The 17,587-nt window shown below is 36.8% G+C and overlaps 2 protein-coding genes across 3 annotated transcripts in view; one reads left to right on the top strand and one right to left on the bottom strand.

The window, feature by feature from the left end:
- The window catches only part of LOC112053230 (serine/threonine-protein phosphatase 6 regulatory ankyrin repeat subunit B), an 81,241-nt gene that overhangs the window by 13,075 nt on the left and 50,579 nt on the right, over positions 1-17,587 (bottom strand). The window contains exons 4-8 of the mRNA XM_024092592.2: positions 9,830-9,946; positions 6,784-6,876; positions 4,850-5,063; positions 2,133-2,329; positions 163-261 (exon numbers count right to left, since the gene is read on the bottom strand). Coding sequence (XP_023948360.1) covers positions 163-261; positions 2,133-2,329; positions 4,850-5,063; positions 6,784-6,876; positions 9,830-9,946 — 720 coding nt within the window. The remainder of the gene's footprint in view (positions 1-162; positions 262-2,132; positions 2,330-4,849; positions 5,064-6,783; positions 6,877-9,829; positions 9,947-17,587) is intronic.
- LOC112053231 (uncharacterized) lies at positions 12,191-16,395 on the top strand. Of its 2 annotated transcripts, none has more exons than XM_024092595.2 (5): positions 12,191-12,372; positions 12,459-12,592; positions 13,197-13,233; positions 14,848-15,080; positions 15,418-16,395. In XM_024092595.2, exons 1-5 carry the CDS (start codon positions 12,357-12,359, stop codon positions 15,781-15,783), a joined length of 786 nt encoding a protein of 261 aa, XP_023948363.2. In that variant the 5' UTR covers positions 12,191-12,356; the 3' UTR covers positions 15,784-16,395. The 2 variants fall into 2 exon arrangements, with proteins under 2 accessions (XP_023948363.2, XP_023948362.2); XM_024092594.2 differs by having other exon boundaries at positions 12,193-12,372; positions 13,197-13,440.

Genomic DNA, 17,587 nt, shown 5'->3' with positions numbered 1-17,587 from the left:
CTTTCCATACAAACTTTCAATACCCCCATAAGATTTTATTCACCCCCATAAGATTTTATTTTCGCGATAAAAGTATCCTATAACCTTTTTTGTATTTTGTACAAAGAAGATTTTAGTAGGAATTAATGTCAGCTTATTTAAGTTTACCAGCAGAAAACTTACATTGGTAGTGACGTCAACGCTTTCTCCTTTCTGTAGCAACGTGTTGATGATTCCCACATGTCCGTACCGCGCCGCCGTGTGGATACTCCTCGCACCGTCCTACAAGCAATTCAATTTATTATTGATACGCCTAGCGCATTTAGTTAACACTTTCAACAGATTGTGAATTTGTAATTGTCTGCCTGAATTTGTAATTCATTAGTGTCTGCCTGAATTTGTAATTAATTTTCGTCTGCCGGAATTTGTAATACACTTTTTTGTATAGTTTTTACAGAAAAAAAGTGTAGATCGCTACAGCGATCCTAGATCGTTAGATGGGCCTCAAAGCGTCGCGGAATTGTTATTGGTTTCGCACATTAAGTACGTCATCACTCGTAACACATTTCTATTTATTCACGTTGAGGCATGTTTTTACACTTCCACAATAAACACGAAGGGACTAAAATGAAAAAAACAGTAAATATTGTTTCAGGTCCACGTCCACTCACAGCATACGCTTGTTACGTACTAAGATAAGATGTGCGTGCACGTCTTTGGATAATGACATAAAATTGTGCGTTCTTTAACCCATCTAACGATTTATACCAAGGGTTCGCTACTTATATTTAGCGACTTCATACTCCTACCTAGTGGAATTTAAAGTGATTTATGTTTACACAAACTTATGAGCTCATTTCCTTATTTCCAAGGGCGTTCGTGAGGGGAGCCAGTTTCTAGGAAAATGGCTGCCAACCTTTTTTTTGAGAGAGTTATAAGTGAATACTTATAACTCTGGCACACGTTAGTGTTTTTACATTCCTTGTTGCAACTTTAACTCTTATTACTGCACCAGCGACTCCAATCGCGTTAAATTCTGTTTCTCAAAAATCCTACGGGAACCGTGATTTTGTCCGGGATAAAAAGTAGCCTATAGGTTAATCTAGAAAATCTAAGGGCGTGAAAGAGTAACCAACATTCATATTATCAAAATCAGCAGTTTTCGCAAATCTCGGGAAACCATGGATTTTTTCGGGATAAAAAGTGACCTATGTGTTAATTCAGAGTAAAATCTATTTCTATTCCAAATTTCAGCCAAATCGCTTGGTCCAGGTCTGGCTGTTAGGAGGCTTTGGCCATTGATACCACCCTACCCGCATCTTTGCCGTACCGCCAAGCGATTTAGCGTTTGGATACGATGTCGTGTAGAAGTCAAAAGGGGTGCGGATTTTTATCCTACCCCTAACAAATTCGCCTTTTTTCATTTTAGATTGCATCATCACTTACCATCAGGTGAAATTGTGGCCAAGGGCTAACTTATAAAGAATAAAAAAAGAGAACGTTTTGCCGTCGCTCCTGAGGCTGATCTTTCACCAGTCGTGTCGGTCTTACTTCCTATCGGACTATGAAAGTGAGAGAATAGTGGGTGCACTTGTGCTTAATCTCCTGCGTACATGGTTAATCTTAACATGGGATTAGCCGCCGTGGTATTGGTTGGGAGGATTATTCTTTTCCGAACATTAGATGGGCTTTGCTTCCTATCAAGTATTAGTACTACAACACAGATTAAAGAATAAGTAATAGGCAAATAATTGGGACATGTCGATGTAATCATTCCAGATGCTTATTTCGAAAACTAATACATTTTCGAGTCAGTACGACATGAAGCATCACGTCAGTAATTTTCAATATTACCTACTCAAGAAAAATGGCGTCTTTAAATATTTTAAAAACTGTTCACAAAAACTAAAGAAATAAGATGGAATTTTTTTTATTGGTAATTAATTAATTATTGATTATTATATTAATTTACATAATTGTTGTTAGTGTTGAATTTCGAAAATTATGAAATAAGTTTGTATATGCCGATGTCAAGGAGACGCGTGACGTTTATTTTTTTATGGATTTCATCGGCTTCAGCACGCTGCTTGCAAAGGCTCATTCTGGATCATTCTTTATTCTTTATACTGCAAATTTTTTAAGTTATGTATTACCTTATTTGGCATGTGGAGATAAACGCCCTTCTTGAACAGCATCATCGCGCAGTCAGCGTGTCCGTTCAGCGAGGCGATGTGCATGAGAGTGCTGCCATCTTTCGTCCTCTCGAATATTGACGCTTTGAATTTGTCGGCCAGCAGTTCTATGATTGCTGCGTGTCCGTTCTCCGCTGCTAGATGCATTGGTGTTCTATCTGAAAAATCACGATTCCGTTATGTAGAACATCCTCTTTGCAGAGCATGCATGGAGGAAGAGGAAACTCCGATACATGTTATGCTTAGATGCAGAGGTGTATCGGAACAACGCGCAGCACACATTGGATCCCCAGCAACACTCCATGAGGCGTTCGGCGACCTGGGCGGCCCTCTAAGCTTCTGGAGCGAGCTCCGTTGGCTGGAGTGACTCCAGCGGGGACCAGCACCGAAGGGACCTACGTACAACGGCCAAACCTTAGTGGCCAAGTGCGGATAAGGCCCAGGAAGAAAAGAAAAAAGAAGAAGAAGATGTAGAACATCCTCATCATTATCAGCCGATGGACGTCCACTGCTGAACATAGGGCTATTTAAAGGACTTCCAAGTTTTTAACCGCTTGTATCCATTTAATGGCATTGGCCTGGGTATAACGTTTCAAGTTGTAGAACAAAGGACAATATAATTACTGATTGTTTCAGTATCTACAACTATGCTTCTGCAACTCTTTGAACGTTTTTACTCCAAAATCGGATGGTATAAGGGATAAAAAGTTGCTGAACTAGTTTTAATGAGTTTTGGTATGGTGAAATAGACGAAACTTTGGTGAAGAGCAGGCTACTTTTTGAAAATTCGAAAATTCCCCTAACAAACATCAAATATTTCCTCATTTGTAAATTCATATTCATGAAAATAGGTACTTAAAATATGAAATGGTACAAGCACCTATAGGATAGAAGTGGTGCGTTATGAGAAATCAATTTTAACGCGTCCAATAGCTATTAACAGGGGCGTAGCTACCGCCGTATCTGCCGTATCAATGATACGGGGCCCCCGGACTACAGGTGGCCCCTTAAGAAAGCCAAAATTAGTAAAATGTTATGCACAATCTAAAAAAAAAACGTAAAAAACTGCGTATGTATAAATATTATTAAATCCGAAAATTAGAAACTTAGGCATTTTCACTGCTTATTGCAATATACCCACACTCGAACCAAAAACAAAAAAATATTATTCGTTACCAATTTTACTTTGTGGTGGAAGAGTTAGGGGTACCTAAAGTAAAACTAAAAAGATTTTTCGAGATTTGCAACTCGTATCTAGGGCCGTTCATCTAATTTAGATACAGGGCCCCTCCAAGGCACGCTACGCCACTGCCTATTAATCTAATCTAATAGTTTTTAACGAATTTTATACGTTTTTACAAAATTAGTACACCAGTAAAGCGACCTTGAAAAACTCATAGCGTTAAATTTTTGCGTAAGTAAAGATAGGATCTTTATTAACCGAAGGAAAATAAGCAGAACAATTTCGTGGAATTCTATTGAATATTTACATAATAATTTGCGTCCGCCCTAACCATTGTTTTGGACATGTAACATATATCCGTTATTCGTTATTTACATATGCTAACATAATACGTGATTATTATCTTTTCATAACGTTACATTTATGGCCTTCGGCTTAACAGTGACACTTTTATTATTATTATTTTATGTACCTTTGAAGGTAATCTTAAGGTTCCGTTTCACCACATTTTAATAAGTGACGAATAGCTTTGTCAAGTGACAAAGACAATAGTGACTAATTGCTATTCTTTGTCACATAACTTATAGTAAGAAAATAGTATTTGTCACCTTCTTACTTTAAAAAAACAGGCTTACTAATCTATATTGTTAAAGGAGCTGTGATGGCTAGACGATTTTAATTTTATAAATGCTGAAATCTTTTTAGACTATGTTCTTACCACAGGTAAATACGGTAGGCATTATAAGCACAATATCTTTATGTAGCAGGCTACACAGATCCAAACCTAGGCCTAAAACGTCCAAAAATCCTAGTATCGTTTTATACGATAATTATCCACTAAACAACAAACGAGATTGTAAGCGTTCACTTGTTAATGAATAAAAAAAAAAATATGTTCAACGATTTCATACTATTAGATTTATGCTAAGTGCCTGCAAAATCATGTGATCCAAATTCGACTACTCCACTGAGCGCACACTCAATTTTGGTTTACTTACAATAAAAATTTATGTATATGTAGGTAAGTATATAGTTTTTACACTTTCTGAACACACAACTCGTCACTTTAGACAATATTTAGGTTGTTGTTAAAATAACATTCGTTGTTTACCTACTATATAAGCGACTAAATGAAATTTTAATGACTATCTAATAGTATAAAAACTTTGAGTTTGCTAGTATTTGTACAAAAAAAAAGCATTGAGAATAAAAAATGCGAACTTACTCGTAGCTTAGCCAAAGGGCTTAGCCCTCAATCGCACGAGAGTATTTTAACGGCCGTTAGAAAAGCTTTCAAATGTGTATAGTACTTATAAAGTTAAATAGACCTTCATTTAACTTTATACCTACTATATTTGATAGCATTTTATCCAACACCCCAAATTGAAATGCAACACTGCTCGATACCTCCTTGGGAAAGCATTTGTTGTATTTGAACGCTTTTGACGTCCGTTAAAAAAGCTCTCGTGCGAATGACGGTTAAGTTAAATCTCACCTTCATTGTCTGCGATGGCGGCATTGGCTCGCACTCCATAGAAGTACTTCACTAGCGGCTCATCTCCTTCAGCCGCGGCTATATGTAACGCCGTCTGACCAGCGCCGTTCACTGCGTCCACCACCGAGCCGTAGTCGACCAGTATACGGGACATGTCCACGTCCCGTCTCCTGGCAGCCAGGTGCAAAGCCGTGTCTCCAGATGGTGTACTGGCCTGTATAAAAAAATGTCATTAGTTCAGTGGCGTAGCGTGCTTTATCAAAATTAGTTAGGGGGCCCAATAGACGAGCGGCTAATCCCGAAAAATCACTTTAGTTTTTGATTTACTTTACTCTAACTCTTTTAGCATAAAGTATTGTTTTTTTACTTTCAAAATTTCTGCAGTTTTTTGTTTTTTTCTTCCCGGAAATAACCACCAGATTAAGTTATATTGTATTGTATATTGCACCTGATATAGTGCTAGTCAGTGCACCGTGCAATAATTGTTGACATTACTGTTCCACATGACGATAATCTGGTAAAAGCGGAAAAGGAAAAAGTATCAAAATGCTTGAACCTTGCTCACTCGCTGTTTCAGTCAATGGTCTTATAGCGAAAAGCTTCGACTAACACCTTAAGAAGCTTTCGCTTATCTGCTGGGTCAAGAGTATTGTGAGGAGATTCCTCACTCTGGAGCCCTGACCGCCGGTTGCTGCACTCAAATATCCCGCAGCAGGGGAATTGATTTTTTTTTTATAAATTTTTAATAGTTTTTTGTATTATATGTCGGACATATAAATTAATAATAGAAATTTTAATTAACTTGGTCCTTAATAAATTTCATTTTTAAATAAATTAAATATGAAATGAAATGCGTTTTCTTCTTTCATTTTGTTTGTTGATAAACATTCCACATTGAGTTTGGCTTTAGTATTCATCGAAAAGTTGACTATTCTAAATCTGAGTTAAGACAATGTTAATTAAAAATGCAAATTTCAAATGCAGACACCATACTGATTGAAAAGTCTGACAGCAAATGCGATTTCTAAAATCTAACTTGAAATAAACCTAAACGAAGGTAAAACTTTCCAAGTTGTTTTCATGTTATGTAATCAGAATAATAGAAAGAGATAAAAGTTCATAATAAAGAACACACATTACAGAGAAGTAAGAAAAAAAGTATCGTCTCGGGACGCTTGACAGAAGTGATAACTTAAACTCTGCTGCCGTTTGCGTGAGAGAAAGGGAAGCCAGACTCAGTGGTGGCGTAACGCGTTACGTTACGAGGCGTTTTACCCTCCCATAAAAAGTTATCACTTCAAAACACAATAGTTAGGTAAAATAAGTTGTACAACTCGTCACGTGATCTCAAAATAGTCTACATTCAGCATTATGCTATGTCCATCAGGACACCGAGCTAATATAAAAATATCCTGATGTCTTCATTTGAAACGATGTTTTTCAGCGAAGACAAATATTATGGTTCATTATCTTACATATTACTTTAGCTTGACTAACAATAACTACATTGGCTTTTCAAAAATCAATATCAAAATCAAAATTAATTTTTTTTAGGTATATTTTACAGACATTTATGAAACGTCAAGTTTGACTATTTGTAAAGATTCTACCATCGGTTAGGAAGGCAGAAGATGAGAAAGCAATTAGTTGCATATTTCAAAAATCTTTCGTTATTAAATAATTTACAATTGTGAAATCGTGTGTGTTTACAGTTTTTTTTTATTTTCCTTCCTATCTAAAGGTGGAAGCTAATCCAATGGCCTCCAAGCATTTTTATCATTTAGGAATTCCGACCGAACCGAAACCGAAAGCTCATCACGAAATATAAATAACCGCTTGACGTACACAGATGAAATTTGTCAAGGAGGTAGTTTACAGTTAGAAGACGATTTTGTAACAAGATCCGATTAAGCTAGTGTACACACGGCACATACCTTGAGTTGCTCTGCAGTCTGCGCACTGAGCAGCTCGCGCACCATGCTCTGGTTGCCAGCCTCCACGGCCAGCAGTAGCGGGACCTTGCCCCTCTGGAACACCATGTCGCGAATTAGCTTTTTCCATTCCTTCTGCCGCGCGCGCTCTTTATTCAACTCGATGAAACTGAGCTCAAGTCTTTGCAAATCCCTAGACAGGTTCGCGGGCGGGCTACGGACGCGCAAACTCGCGCTACGCGGCACGTCTCGCTCCCTGCCATCGTCAGACATGGCGGGAACGATTCGAATATCGAAATCTCCTCACCCGAACTGAAATCCATACAGTGCAGTGTCTATGCACGAACTATTCACGCCAGTGCGGTGTGCCTGCACGGAGCTTCCTAACCGCCACAACTCACAAAGCCAACAATACTTCAGAGACTTATGTGCATCGCAATCTTCGTAGGCGGTTCGACATAACATTAAATCGAATAGCGATCGTTCTCCGCATGCAATAGGTAACCTGACGTTGGCGCCTGGATTGTCGCACACTATACGTACTTGGTCGTCCATCGCTACAGTGCTACGAGGCGTAGAGCGTGCGCGCCCATAGTAAAACTGCCTTTCTCTAGTCGTGTCATAGGGCGGACTGAGACTTGTTGTATTAAAATTACTAATTTTGAAATTCAACGACTAATATTCCGCGACTGATTTGCATTGTAAATTTGGCTTTGTGACGTTCGCTCGGCAGCTAAAGCTTGCTGGATAATTAGCTAGTTTCTATTCGAAGGGGGTGGCTCGTTTTCGATGCCGGAATGTCGTTAAAATTAAAGCCTTGTACTAGTTTCGGAATTTAGTTTACTGTTCCTTCAAGTTTCACGTAGTGCGTAAATTCGTAAAACATCAGAATGGAATGTGCGAATGAATGATGGATGGTTGAGACATTTTCAGTATTTTTAGTAGAAGTTTTCTTGGAGTGCGTTTTGTTTACAATCTCAGTATGGGGGAGGCCCCCTGGTGATGGCGGTGCCAGGCGACATGGGCTGCACGCGATCGTCATGACCATCGCTGCATCAGCTCTATTTACTATAAACGTCACTTGCAAATCAAAACCCTAGTACACAAGCTATAAAGTCTATAATTTATTGGTTTCCTTAAAGAAGTCTGCCATCTTCATTTACAAGAAATCGGCATGGATTAAATTACTATACATCATTTTTTATGACGTAGGTACCTGTATTGAAAACTGTTTATGGTTTCCGTTTGCAATAACCGATAGCTATTAGATGGATTATAGGGTTATTAAGTTGGACTGCTCGATTCTCTATCGATACTTGTATTTGTTTAATTATTTTTACTTTGATTTTATAGTAAGTACATGTAGGTATTATTAACTATTTTATCGGACATACCTAATGTAGGAAAACAGTACAAAAAAACAACATGTAGCTTTAGTAACGGGAAAGAGTGTGTATGATGTTAGATGTCGTTACAGAATTAAACATTATCATCCTCTAATATCTTTTTATTAGGTAAATCTCTTGCAGAGGCGTGCACGAGGTTTTAACTAGGATATGTACTAGAGGTACCAATTTTACGTATAATGGAAAATTCCTCTTCCAATACAGATACGTAATGAATCCTCAGGATATGCATTGCGTACCTATTGGATCTATGAAGTGCACGCCACAGAAAACAGGTGTTAAACACCTAATGATAAGTTGGAAACCATCGCATATAGCTCTGTTTATATGCGATGGTTACGATGCGAGGACATGCAACACATTTTTTTATAGGCTTGCGCTTGACTACAATCATGCATGATACACCGATGATGAGGTCCAAGATGAAGCGCGCTAGCTAGAAGATGTCTATTCAATCTTGCCTTGAAGGTGCACAAATTCTAGGTGTTAGGAAACACAAACGCCGGAAGGGCATTCCACTTCTTAGCAGTTTTAATTAGAAACTGTGACGCAAAATGTTTCGTTCAAGTTGACTGAACGTCGACAACAAAGGGATGCCATTTTTCACGACGTCTCACTGTTCTGTGGTAGAATGGAGGAACAAGATTATAAAGTCCCTGTGCACACTTTCCGAAGTATATCCGGTAAAAGACCGATAGACAGGCGACGTTGCGTGGGTGTTGTAAACTTTGCAGTTTCGTCCGTGTCAACGGTTCATCACCTATGATCTCAGACCAATTATTGTATAGGACATGTCTCTCTAGACGTTACTTTTCTGTCAAAGTATATGATCAACGATCTAATGCGAATATAGAAACTGTCTCTATAGTATCAATGTTAAATAGTTGTAATCGTGTTCGTCGGTTAAAGATCTCCGTAAAATACCGTTTTGTGTAATTGAATTGTGTAAAAAACGGGCAAAAACTTCTAGTTTAGTATAAGATATATACCAAATCTAAGCTCGTTTTCTTCAGATAATGACAGACAATTTTGTTGGTGACTATGAGTGCGATACAGGTCCTTCTTTAATTGGTCTGAGCCTATGATACATCTAGCGCTGCGCCAAGAGCCGCCCAGTGCGAAACGTAGGTGCTAAGCCACATTTGTATCTCACCACAAACTGTTCTCTTCAGACCAAAACACAGCTTGGCGGCAGAAATAACCGTTTCATTAGTATCTAAACTTTCCATCATTAGAAGCTTTACTATTATTAAAGATGATTCAAAGCAAGAGTGACTAAGCATCTTCTAGGTAAGCGTACTCCAACTTAGACCGCATTATTGCCAATTACCGTCAGGCTTAATTGTAGTCAAGCGCTAGCCTTTATTGCATAAAAAAAAGATGATCCTGATGCTGTTTTTTTTTTCTTTTCAAGTTAGCCCTTAACTACAATCTCGCCTGATAGTAAGTGATGTTGTAGTCTAAGTTGGAAACGGGCAATCTTGTTAGGAGGAGGATGAAAATCCACACCCCTTTCGGTATCTACACGACATCGTACCGGAACGCTAAATCGCTTGGCCGTACGTCTTTGTCGGTAGGGTGGTAACTAGCCAAGGCTCAAAATGATGATTATGCTGATGATGCTGATGACGTGTGCTGGTTACCCCATCAGTCCGCAGTCGGATGTCCTTGCCGGCGGCGGTGAGCAGCGCGCGGAGTATGCTGGTGGCCGTGCCGGTCTGCCTGCTGGCCACTATGTGAACCGCTGTCTGTTGTCGACTCTGCACAATGATGTTACATACTGTTAGATGTGTTACTAGGTCAAGAAAAACGAGGCGCTCAAAAGAGGAAATTTCACAAAAAAAATCAACAACGAACGTTATTCAAACAAATAATAGGTAAATATCGTCTACATAAATAAATAATGGAATTAAAGACAAAATTGTGTATTGCACTCAGTTTTGTAGCCTTTTATCCGGAACACTTTTTGCGGTGATTTTGTAGGGACTTAACCGATCTATAGTATAAAGTTATCATTGACTCTGCACATATCACGAGGACAAAATCAATGTTTATAGTGTTACTAGTTGAATTCTTAACCGTACCAAATTTTTAACGCGCTTATAGGTATTAGCTTCACTTGTAACTATGTATGTAAAAAAATCAAATCTTGGAATCATAATTTGAGTCAAATTAGGATTCCAAGATTTGATTTTGACCCACTTCCCGGTTTTTGAGTAGGATGAAATTTTGCACACGCTCTGAGTTTATGACAATATGGATATGGATATCAAATGAAAGGGTTTGCTGTCAGGAATACGAAAAAAATAGTCACGTGACTTAAATCCAATATTTGTAATTTTTAGTGCGTGCTAAAAGCGTGTTTTTTAGTTTTTTTTAACTATTAAAAGTTATTATGCTGACGTTTGTTTTTAAAGCCTTTGAAGTCGACATTTATCTTTCTGTATGTATCGAAACTCTCAGACGGAACGACTGATTTCGATGCGGTTGTTTTTTTTTAATTTAAAGCAAGTCACCTTGCGGTGGTTCTTAGCTAGCTTTAGTTAATATAGGTCCAGCACAAGAGTTTTTTAAATATAAATCGTCCATGTTCTGTGAAAGGATTATAGGACTATTTATTATATATAAAGCAAGTGAAAATATAAATAGAAGTGGGTGAAATAGGAGTTGGAGTTAACAACGATTTCCACGCGGAAGTTGTCGCGGGCGTCCGCTAGTAGGTAGGTACTATATAATATTGAAGTACCTACAACAGTAATGGTACGAGATTCGTTAGAAATATATGTTTACGCTACATAAAGAATGACCTAAGTGCCCGGCGTGCGGCCGGGCACCCGTATTATCATGTTCTAACCTAACCTAACTTTAGATTTGACTGAATTATACTTATAAATTAACAATAACAACATTTTACTAATGGAAGAACAGTGTTTAAAAATTAGTGTTTAAAAAATTAGGGAACGCACTGGTCAACCTGGTTATTTTTCTTTTTCTTTGATTTGTTCATTGTAATTTTTTACTATTTTTATTTTGTAATATTATTGTAACTCTGTGTTAATATGCTAACACGTTATGCTCTACAAATAGATCTCTTACATTTTTTGTCTATCTTTCATAGTTATTGAGATATCGATCAAAAAGTCATATAAATTCCGTTACCGAACCGGTTTGGCCATGGTAGAAATTAATTCCCTCCCTTAGTTCATTTGTCGCCAACCCCATTCCTGATGAGTGATGGTATGCATAAATGCATAAAATGCATATAAGTGTGTAAAAACTTTTTAAAAATAACCAGGTCACGTTGTCATTTGCCAAAGCTAACTAACTAAGGATAATCTAGTTAAAAAATATATATATTTTGTTGAATTCAAAGGTTTATAAAATAAATCGCTTAATAGAACGTAGCTATCGTGGGATATTATATTTAAGCAGGCTATAGCCATGACTCATGGTCATGACCACTAGGCTCAAAATAGCTTGAACTCAGAGCCTTAAACTGTAAAGCCAGTTTTATCATTTGGCCAATGGCCGGTGGGCGATGACAACATGTGGCCACAGACTAATATTGTCATGACTAGGGATTATCGATATTTGAAAAACATTGATGTTGACATCGATATTCGATGATGTTCGATGTTCATCACAATTCAAACATCGATTTTGGGTAACATTGATAATTTTAGCACTGATAAATAACTACACAATAAAATACAACGAAATCGTTTGAAATGTATCATATCCAAGATTATTTATTAATAAATATTTTGCTTAATTTGTTTCTTACGGTGCATTGGTCGTGCGTGAGGCCGTGAGTAGGTAACATCGATGATCGATTATTGATTCCGTTAACATCGATGTAACGATATTTATCGTATAGCAACATCGTTGTTTTTCCTTACAACATCGATGATCATGGAACATCGATGACCATCGAAAATCGATAATCATTGAGCATCCCTAGTTATGACTGTGACGAGAAATGTCAAATGTTATCAGTATTATTGTTTTGCTTTAGCATGAAAACATTTTTAATATATATAATATTAAAAATGTTAGTATATGTTAGGTATATTATTAAGAATTAAGTATTAATTGTAAATTGAGTATCTATTTACATAAAGGTTAGCTTATAGTAATATTCTCTGTTAATAAAATTGAAACTAAGAAACTATGGGTGATCTCATCGGTAAGCAATACTTTCCGTATTTATTAAATGCAATCTTATGTTTCAATTATCCTGCTTTGCCTAAATCAAGTTGCCTTCTATTTCAGAGTTCTCGACGTGGCCTCGTCAGCAAAATATATTCCATAAACTAACGAGCGGTGCTATAGCATTCTCGGTTAAAGGCGAAACACATGCTGCAGTAGGGCTTGCTAAAAATCCGAGCGCAGATTGTGAATACTGGGTAATATTATGTTAATATTGTTCAACTATGAAATGCTTTTAAGCAAACACTAGTGAACGCCCGCGACTCAGTTTGCATGGCTTAGCATTTTTCTCCAAACCTGTCTGTTTGTTCTGGCTATTCTCTCAACTGCTGGACCGATATTGACAGCACTTTCACTGGTAGCTAGCTGATGCTTTAGGGAGTGACTTACGAGGCACCTAAATCTGCCTTATTTACATGCATACAGGATAATTTATTATCCTAGTCCTAGTCCTATATTACATATGAATATCATATTATTGAATGAATGAATTTCATATTACATATGAAATTATTTTATTGTACTGGCCACTTTGATTTCAAATTTCTTGGGTTAGGAATTCCAATTTCGAATTTACACAGCTATTTACTCATGCTCTTTGTTTTGAAAACCCTAATCAAAAAATAATTCCATCCACCACAAAAAATCCACCACACTCCTTTGATCTTGCTATAACAGATTACCATATTTTTCAAAATTTTGATAACTTCTTGCAAGGGAAAAAAGTAAGAGTATTTCCACAGAATTCAAAAAAACTTTTCCAAAGAAAGTTAAGAGTAACTTCATGAAATTTAATTGCAGGTTATAATTGGACATAACGAGTGCTGGTTGAACAGTGGTAAGCGCACTAATCACCTTGGAAACAATAGTATTTTATGTAGTCAAGTTTTCACTAAGTTTTGGATTTCTTGGGATAACTCTGTGTTACAATTTGGCAGAACCCATGATGGAATTCCACTTATACGTACAGAAATAACTGTGTCAGACATACAATATGTTACATTTTCTGCGTACAATGGAGGAGCTGTGCATTGGAAACTATATTGTAAGTTTTCTTGTACAATATGTATTATGGATACTATGTGTTTTATTTTCTAACATGGGCCAATAACATTTACTTTGGGAATTATTTTTACAATTTATTTATTTATTTTGCTAATGCAATAAAACAATGGTAACACAAATTCTTTGCCTCAGAATGAGATATGATAAGCTGTAAACTCATCTATTTATATATTTTGTATTTTTCATTTGATATTCTTAAAGTTTTTTAAAAACCTCATGAAATCTTGTCTCTGCATTGCAAGTTATTCAAGTTCAAAAGGTCACAGGTCAAAATCAGTCAATTATGATTATTTCACTCTATATAGCTCTAATGAAGTGAGCATTTATTATAAAAATTGTAGAGTAAAAAAAATATGGTAAATTGTATTTAAAAAACTTAAAAAAAAATAGAGCGTAGAGACTTAGAGAACCTGTATATTTGTACAATGGGGATGATGACCAGGTTTGAATATATAAGTTTGTATGCATTTGGTTAAATAAGGTCATTATCAACTAATTGATACATTAAGAACAAAAATTGTCGGGATGTTTGTAAAATAAATAAGAACAGCTTGGCAAGTTCGTTAATGACACTCCAATGGTATGCGGGCGACAGGTGAAAGAATGCGCGGGTGCGAAATCGTGCGTGCGGGGAAGTGAAGTGCATCAGTCGTGGGTTTTTCATTCATCGCTACACACCCCCCGGCCCGCGCGTACCATCGGGAGTGTTACGAACGAATTTGCCAAGCTACAGTTGTTTTAATGTAATTAGATGAAAAATCATACATTTTTTACATTCAGTGTGTCATTTTTTATTATATAAAGTATTAACATAAACGCACTACTATCAAAGATATTTGTAATTTTGTTTGAAGACCCATACTAATGTAACGAATTTAGTATGAAGCGTCTTAATCAATCAAGCACAATATGACACAAATCCCTTTAGCTCTGAAAGTAATAATGGCGGATAACTTTTTACTTCTACAAAATTGCTTTACTCCTCATTTATACTACTAGCGGACGCCCGCAACTTCGTCCGCGTGAAATCCTACCCTACCCTACACCCACCCTACACTTACCCTACCCTACACCCACCCTACACTTACCCTACCATACCCCTACACAACCTACCTTTAACCTACCTTTAACCTAGCCCTACCATATACCCTACCCTACCCCTACCCTACCCTTACCTTATCCCTATGGAAACTACCCCTGGAAAATACCCAAACTCATTGCACAATTATTTTCAGTTGTGGGAATTTAATCCACTGCCTATGCAGAAGCTACTACCAACTGCTCCACTTGCCTGTCAGAAGGAAAACAAAGACTTTACTGAAATTAATTATTCTGGTATATCAAGCCAGTAGTACACTTTAATGATTTATTATATATTTTTTTACAGTGCCACCAAAATTAGAAAGATTATTGCCAAAGAAGGTTCAAGGTGGGCTAGAGTGGATCAAGGGAGATAACATACTTCCAAATGGAGCCCTGATTGGAGGTTATGAGAAAGAAATGCTTTATATAATAAGGGCTGAACACGAAGGTTCATTGACACCAGGCAAATTCGTACCATCCCTTGGATTAGCCATTATTTCATGGGGTGATGAAGCACATGTAAAGAGTGATTTTGAGGTCAGTTCTTGCTGTGTTAGGTATATAAAGTATGTATAATTAAACTAGCGGACCCGGTCAAGCTTCGGTCGGGGGGTTTGGTTTACCTCGCTATGCCCATGTTAATAGAATAGGGTTACTTTTACCCTTCGAAAACTAGAAAAATGTACGGGAATGGCAGATTTTGACGTGACCTGTCGAATGTCAAATGTCATTCCCATACATCTTTCTAGTTTTTGAAGCGTTAGCGTTCGTAGAAAGAGAATCGACGTGCCACTTGGCTAGGCAGGCAGGATAGTTTAAATTCTAAGTCAATTAATATTATTATTATCAATTAACTTGTTGGCACTTTTTTCAGGTCCTGTGTGGTTACAATTGTATTTGGGTACCAACTAGCGGCAATATAATACCAGCAGGCGCAGTGGTGGCCGGCTACTCGGAAAACACTCTCGAACCACTTTATGTAGGTCGTGTGGTTAAACATGGCCATCTCATACTAGGAAAAGTACTGCCGTCACATAAAGTTTGCTACTTTCCCTACAAAGATAAAGAATTTGCAAAACAAAAATATGAAATCCTGGTTAACCCCGAAATTTCCATGGACAGTCCAAATTGCTATGATAAGGCGCAATTATCAGGCGATAGGTTAATTGCAGAATCTTACATTGCAAATTGGGAACATGCTCGCAACTCTGAGTATACCTCAGAATCAGAATCAGAGTAGTTGCCTTAAGCTAGCCACTCACCATCCAATAAGTCGACCTGTTGTAATTGCCTGTGGACTGTGCTGGTCGCGATCAACTCACGATCAGTTTTATCGGATGCCCTGCCCTAAGGCCTAGTTCTGCCTACTTTAATACTACAGTAGTACGGCCTATTAGCGATGCACTTATTCGATGGTGAGTGGCTAGCTAGCATTACCAGTTGTTATACAAATAATTGCATTACTTATTGTTTAAAAACGAGAATATACCTTTTTTGTATATTTTTATAATGTTGAGAGTTCTCTCTTTCACGACCCAAAAGTCGATTTTAATAAACATTCCGTCCTGCGGCTCGCAGGAAAAAGAACATTTATTCCCCTTCAGTTATTTTTCCTTCTTCCTCTATTCCTTCCCCTTCCTCTCCTTCTTTGCTGAGTTTGCGTTGTGTTTTGTGTTTGTCTATTTGTTGTGGTTAATGTTTGATTCGTTAAATTTAATGTAATAGTGCTGTTTTGTGATTCATGTGTGTTTTGGTCTGTAACTTGTGTGTTGTGTACAAATACTGTGTCTCCTATATTATAATTTATTATATAAGTTGTATATATTATTATAAAATATAAAGTTCATTTTAATGTGCTTTTATTTTAATACTTAACATGCAAATATTTAAATAATTTGTTTTAAGTACTTATTTATGTACTTATATCAATTCTTCCACTGCCAGAATTCTTATACACTGCCAGAAGATTAAGTATAGTGCTTCGTACATAAAACAACTATTCAACTAAAATAGTCACACCACACACGATAATTAATAAGTATTTCTGTATTTAGAGTGACTTTTTTTCTTTTTGACGTTTCTTTATACTAGACTGCGTCAGAAGGAGGGTAATGTTTTTTTAGCGTATGCATGTGTGTATGTAGGTTTTTTGTATATTTTATCCATTCAGTATGTCCATTTCTTTAACACGTCATGATTGAAAACGTCACGTCAAAACATAAATTATAATAATTTACTCTTTATTATGTACCTATCATTGAGTTCGTCAGAACCTTAAATACGTAATTGATTGTATCCAACTTTCAAGGTTTTTGACCAATTGGAACGTGTGCGTTGGGATTTTTTTGGGTATTCTTTCTATAAACTTACGTATATAATATAATACGTAGTCAGAACTACGATAGTGACGAATCCATCGACGTAAATAGGACAAATCTTATCTAGGCTATAAAATTTTCAAAATTGCGTACCTACTTAATTTCAAAATTAATAAGAATAGATAAATAAATAGTGTCTATACTGATATTATGAGGTACAGTTTGTGGCGTTGTAGGGGTAATCTCTGGATCTACTAAATTTATAAAGTTATTTAAAATAAATTTGCTGAAACGTATCTACCGTTGGACTAGATGAAAAAGATAATATGACATAATTTAACTCATGGTCATGACTACTAGGCTTAAAAGAGCTAAAACTCAAAGCCCTAAACTATAAAACCAGTTAAAAAAAAAGTCATGACCATATTTTGGTCAATCGTCTGTGATGGCCACAGACTTATAATAATAATATTGTCATATCCTGTGCTGTGACGATTAAAGTGTCAAATGTCAAATGTTATCAATAGTGATGGGCATAAAAAAACGTCGATGTTTTTTTCGTTTGAATGCATCGAATAGTGGTATCGATGTAATATCGATATATAAGAAAATATATCGATTGTTGGAATAGTCAACGACATCTGTACTTTTCACAATATATGCTCGCTTGAATCTAAACTCAACAAAAAGTTTGACCACTTCAGATTTCAATCTTGCATCATTACG

This window comes from Bicyclus anynana, chromosome 9 (assembly GCF_947172395.1).
Source record: "Bicyclus anynana chromosome 9, ilBicAnyn1.1, whole genome shotgun sequence".
NCBI lineage: Eukaryota > Metazoa > Arthropoda > Insecta > Lepidoptera > Nymphalidae > Bicyclus > Bicyclus anynana.
Note: the sequence above shows the minus strand (reverse complement) of the source record. Positions and strands in the feature narration are given on the sequence as shown.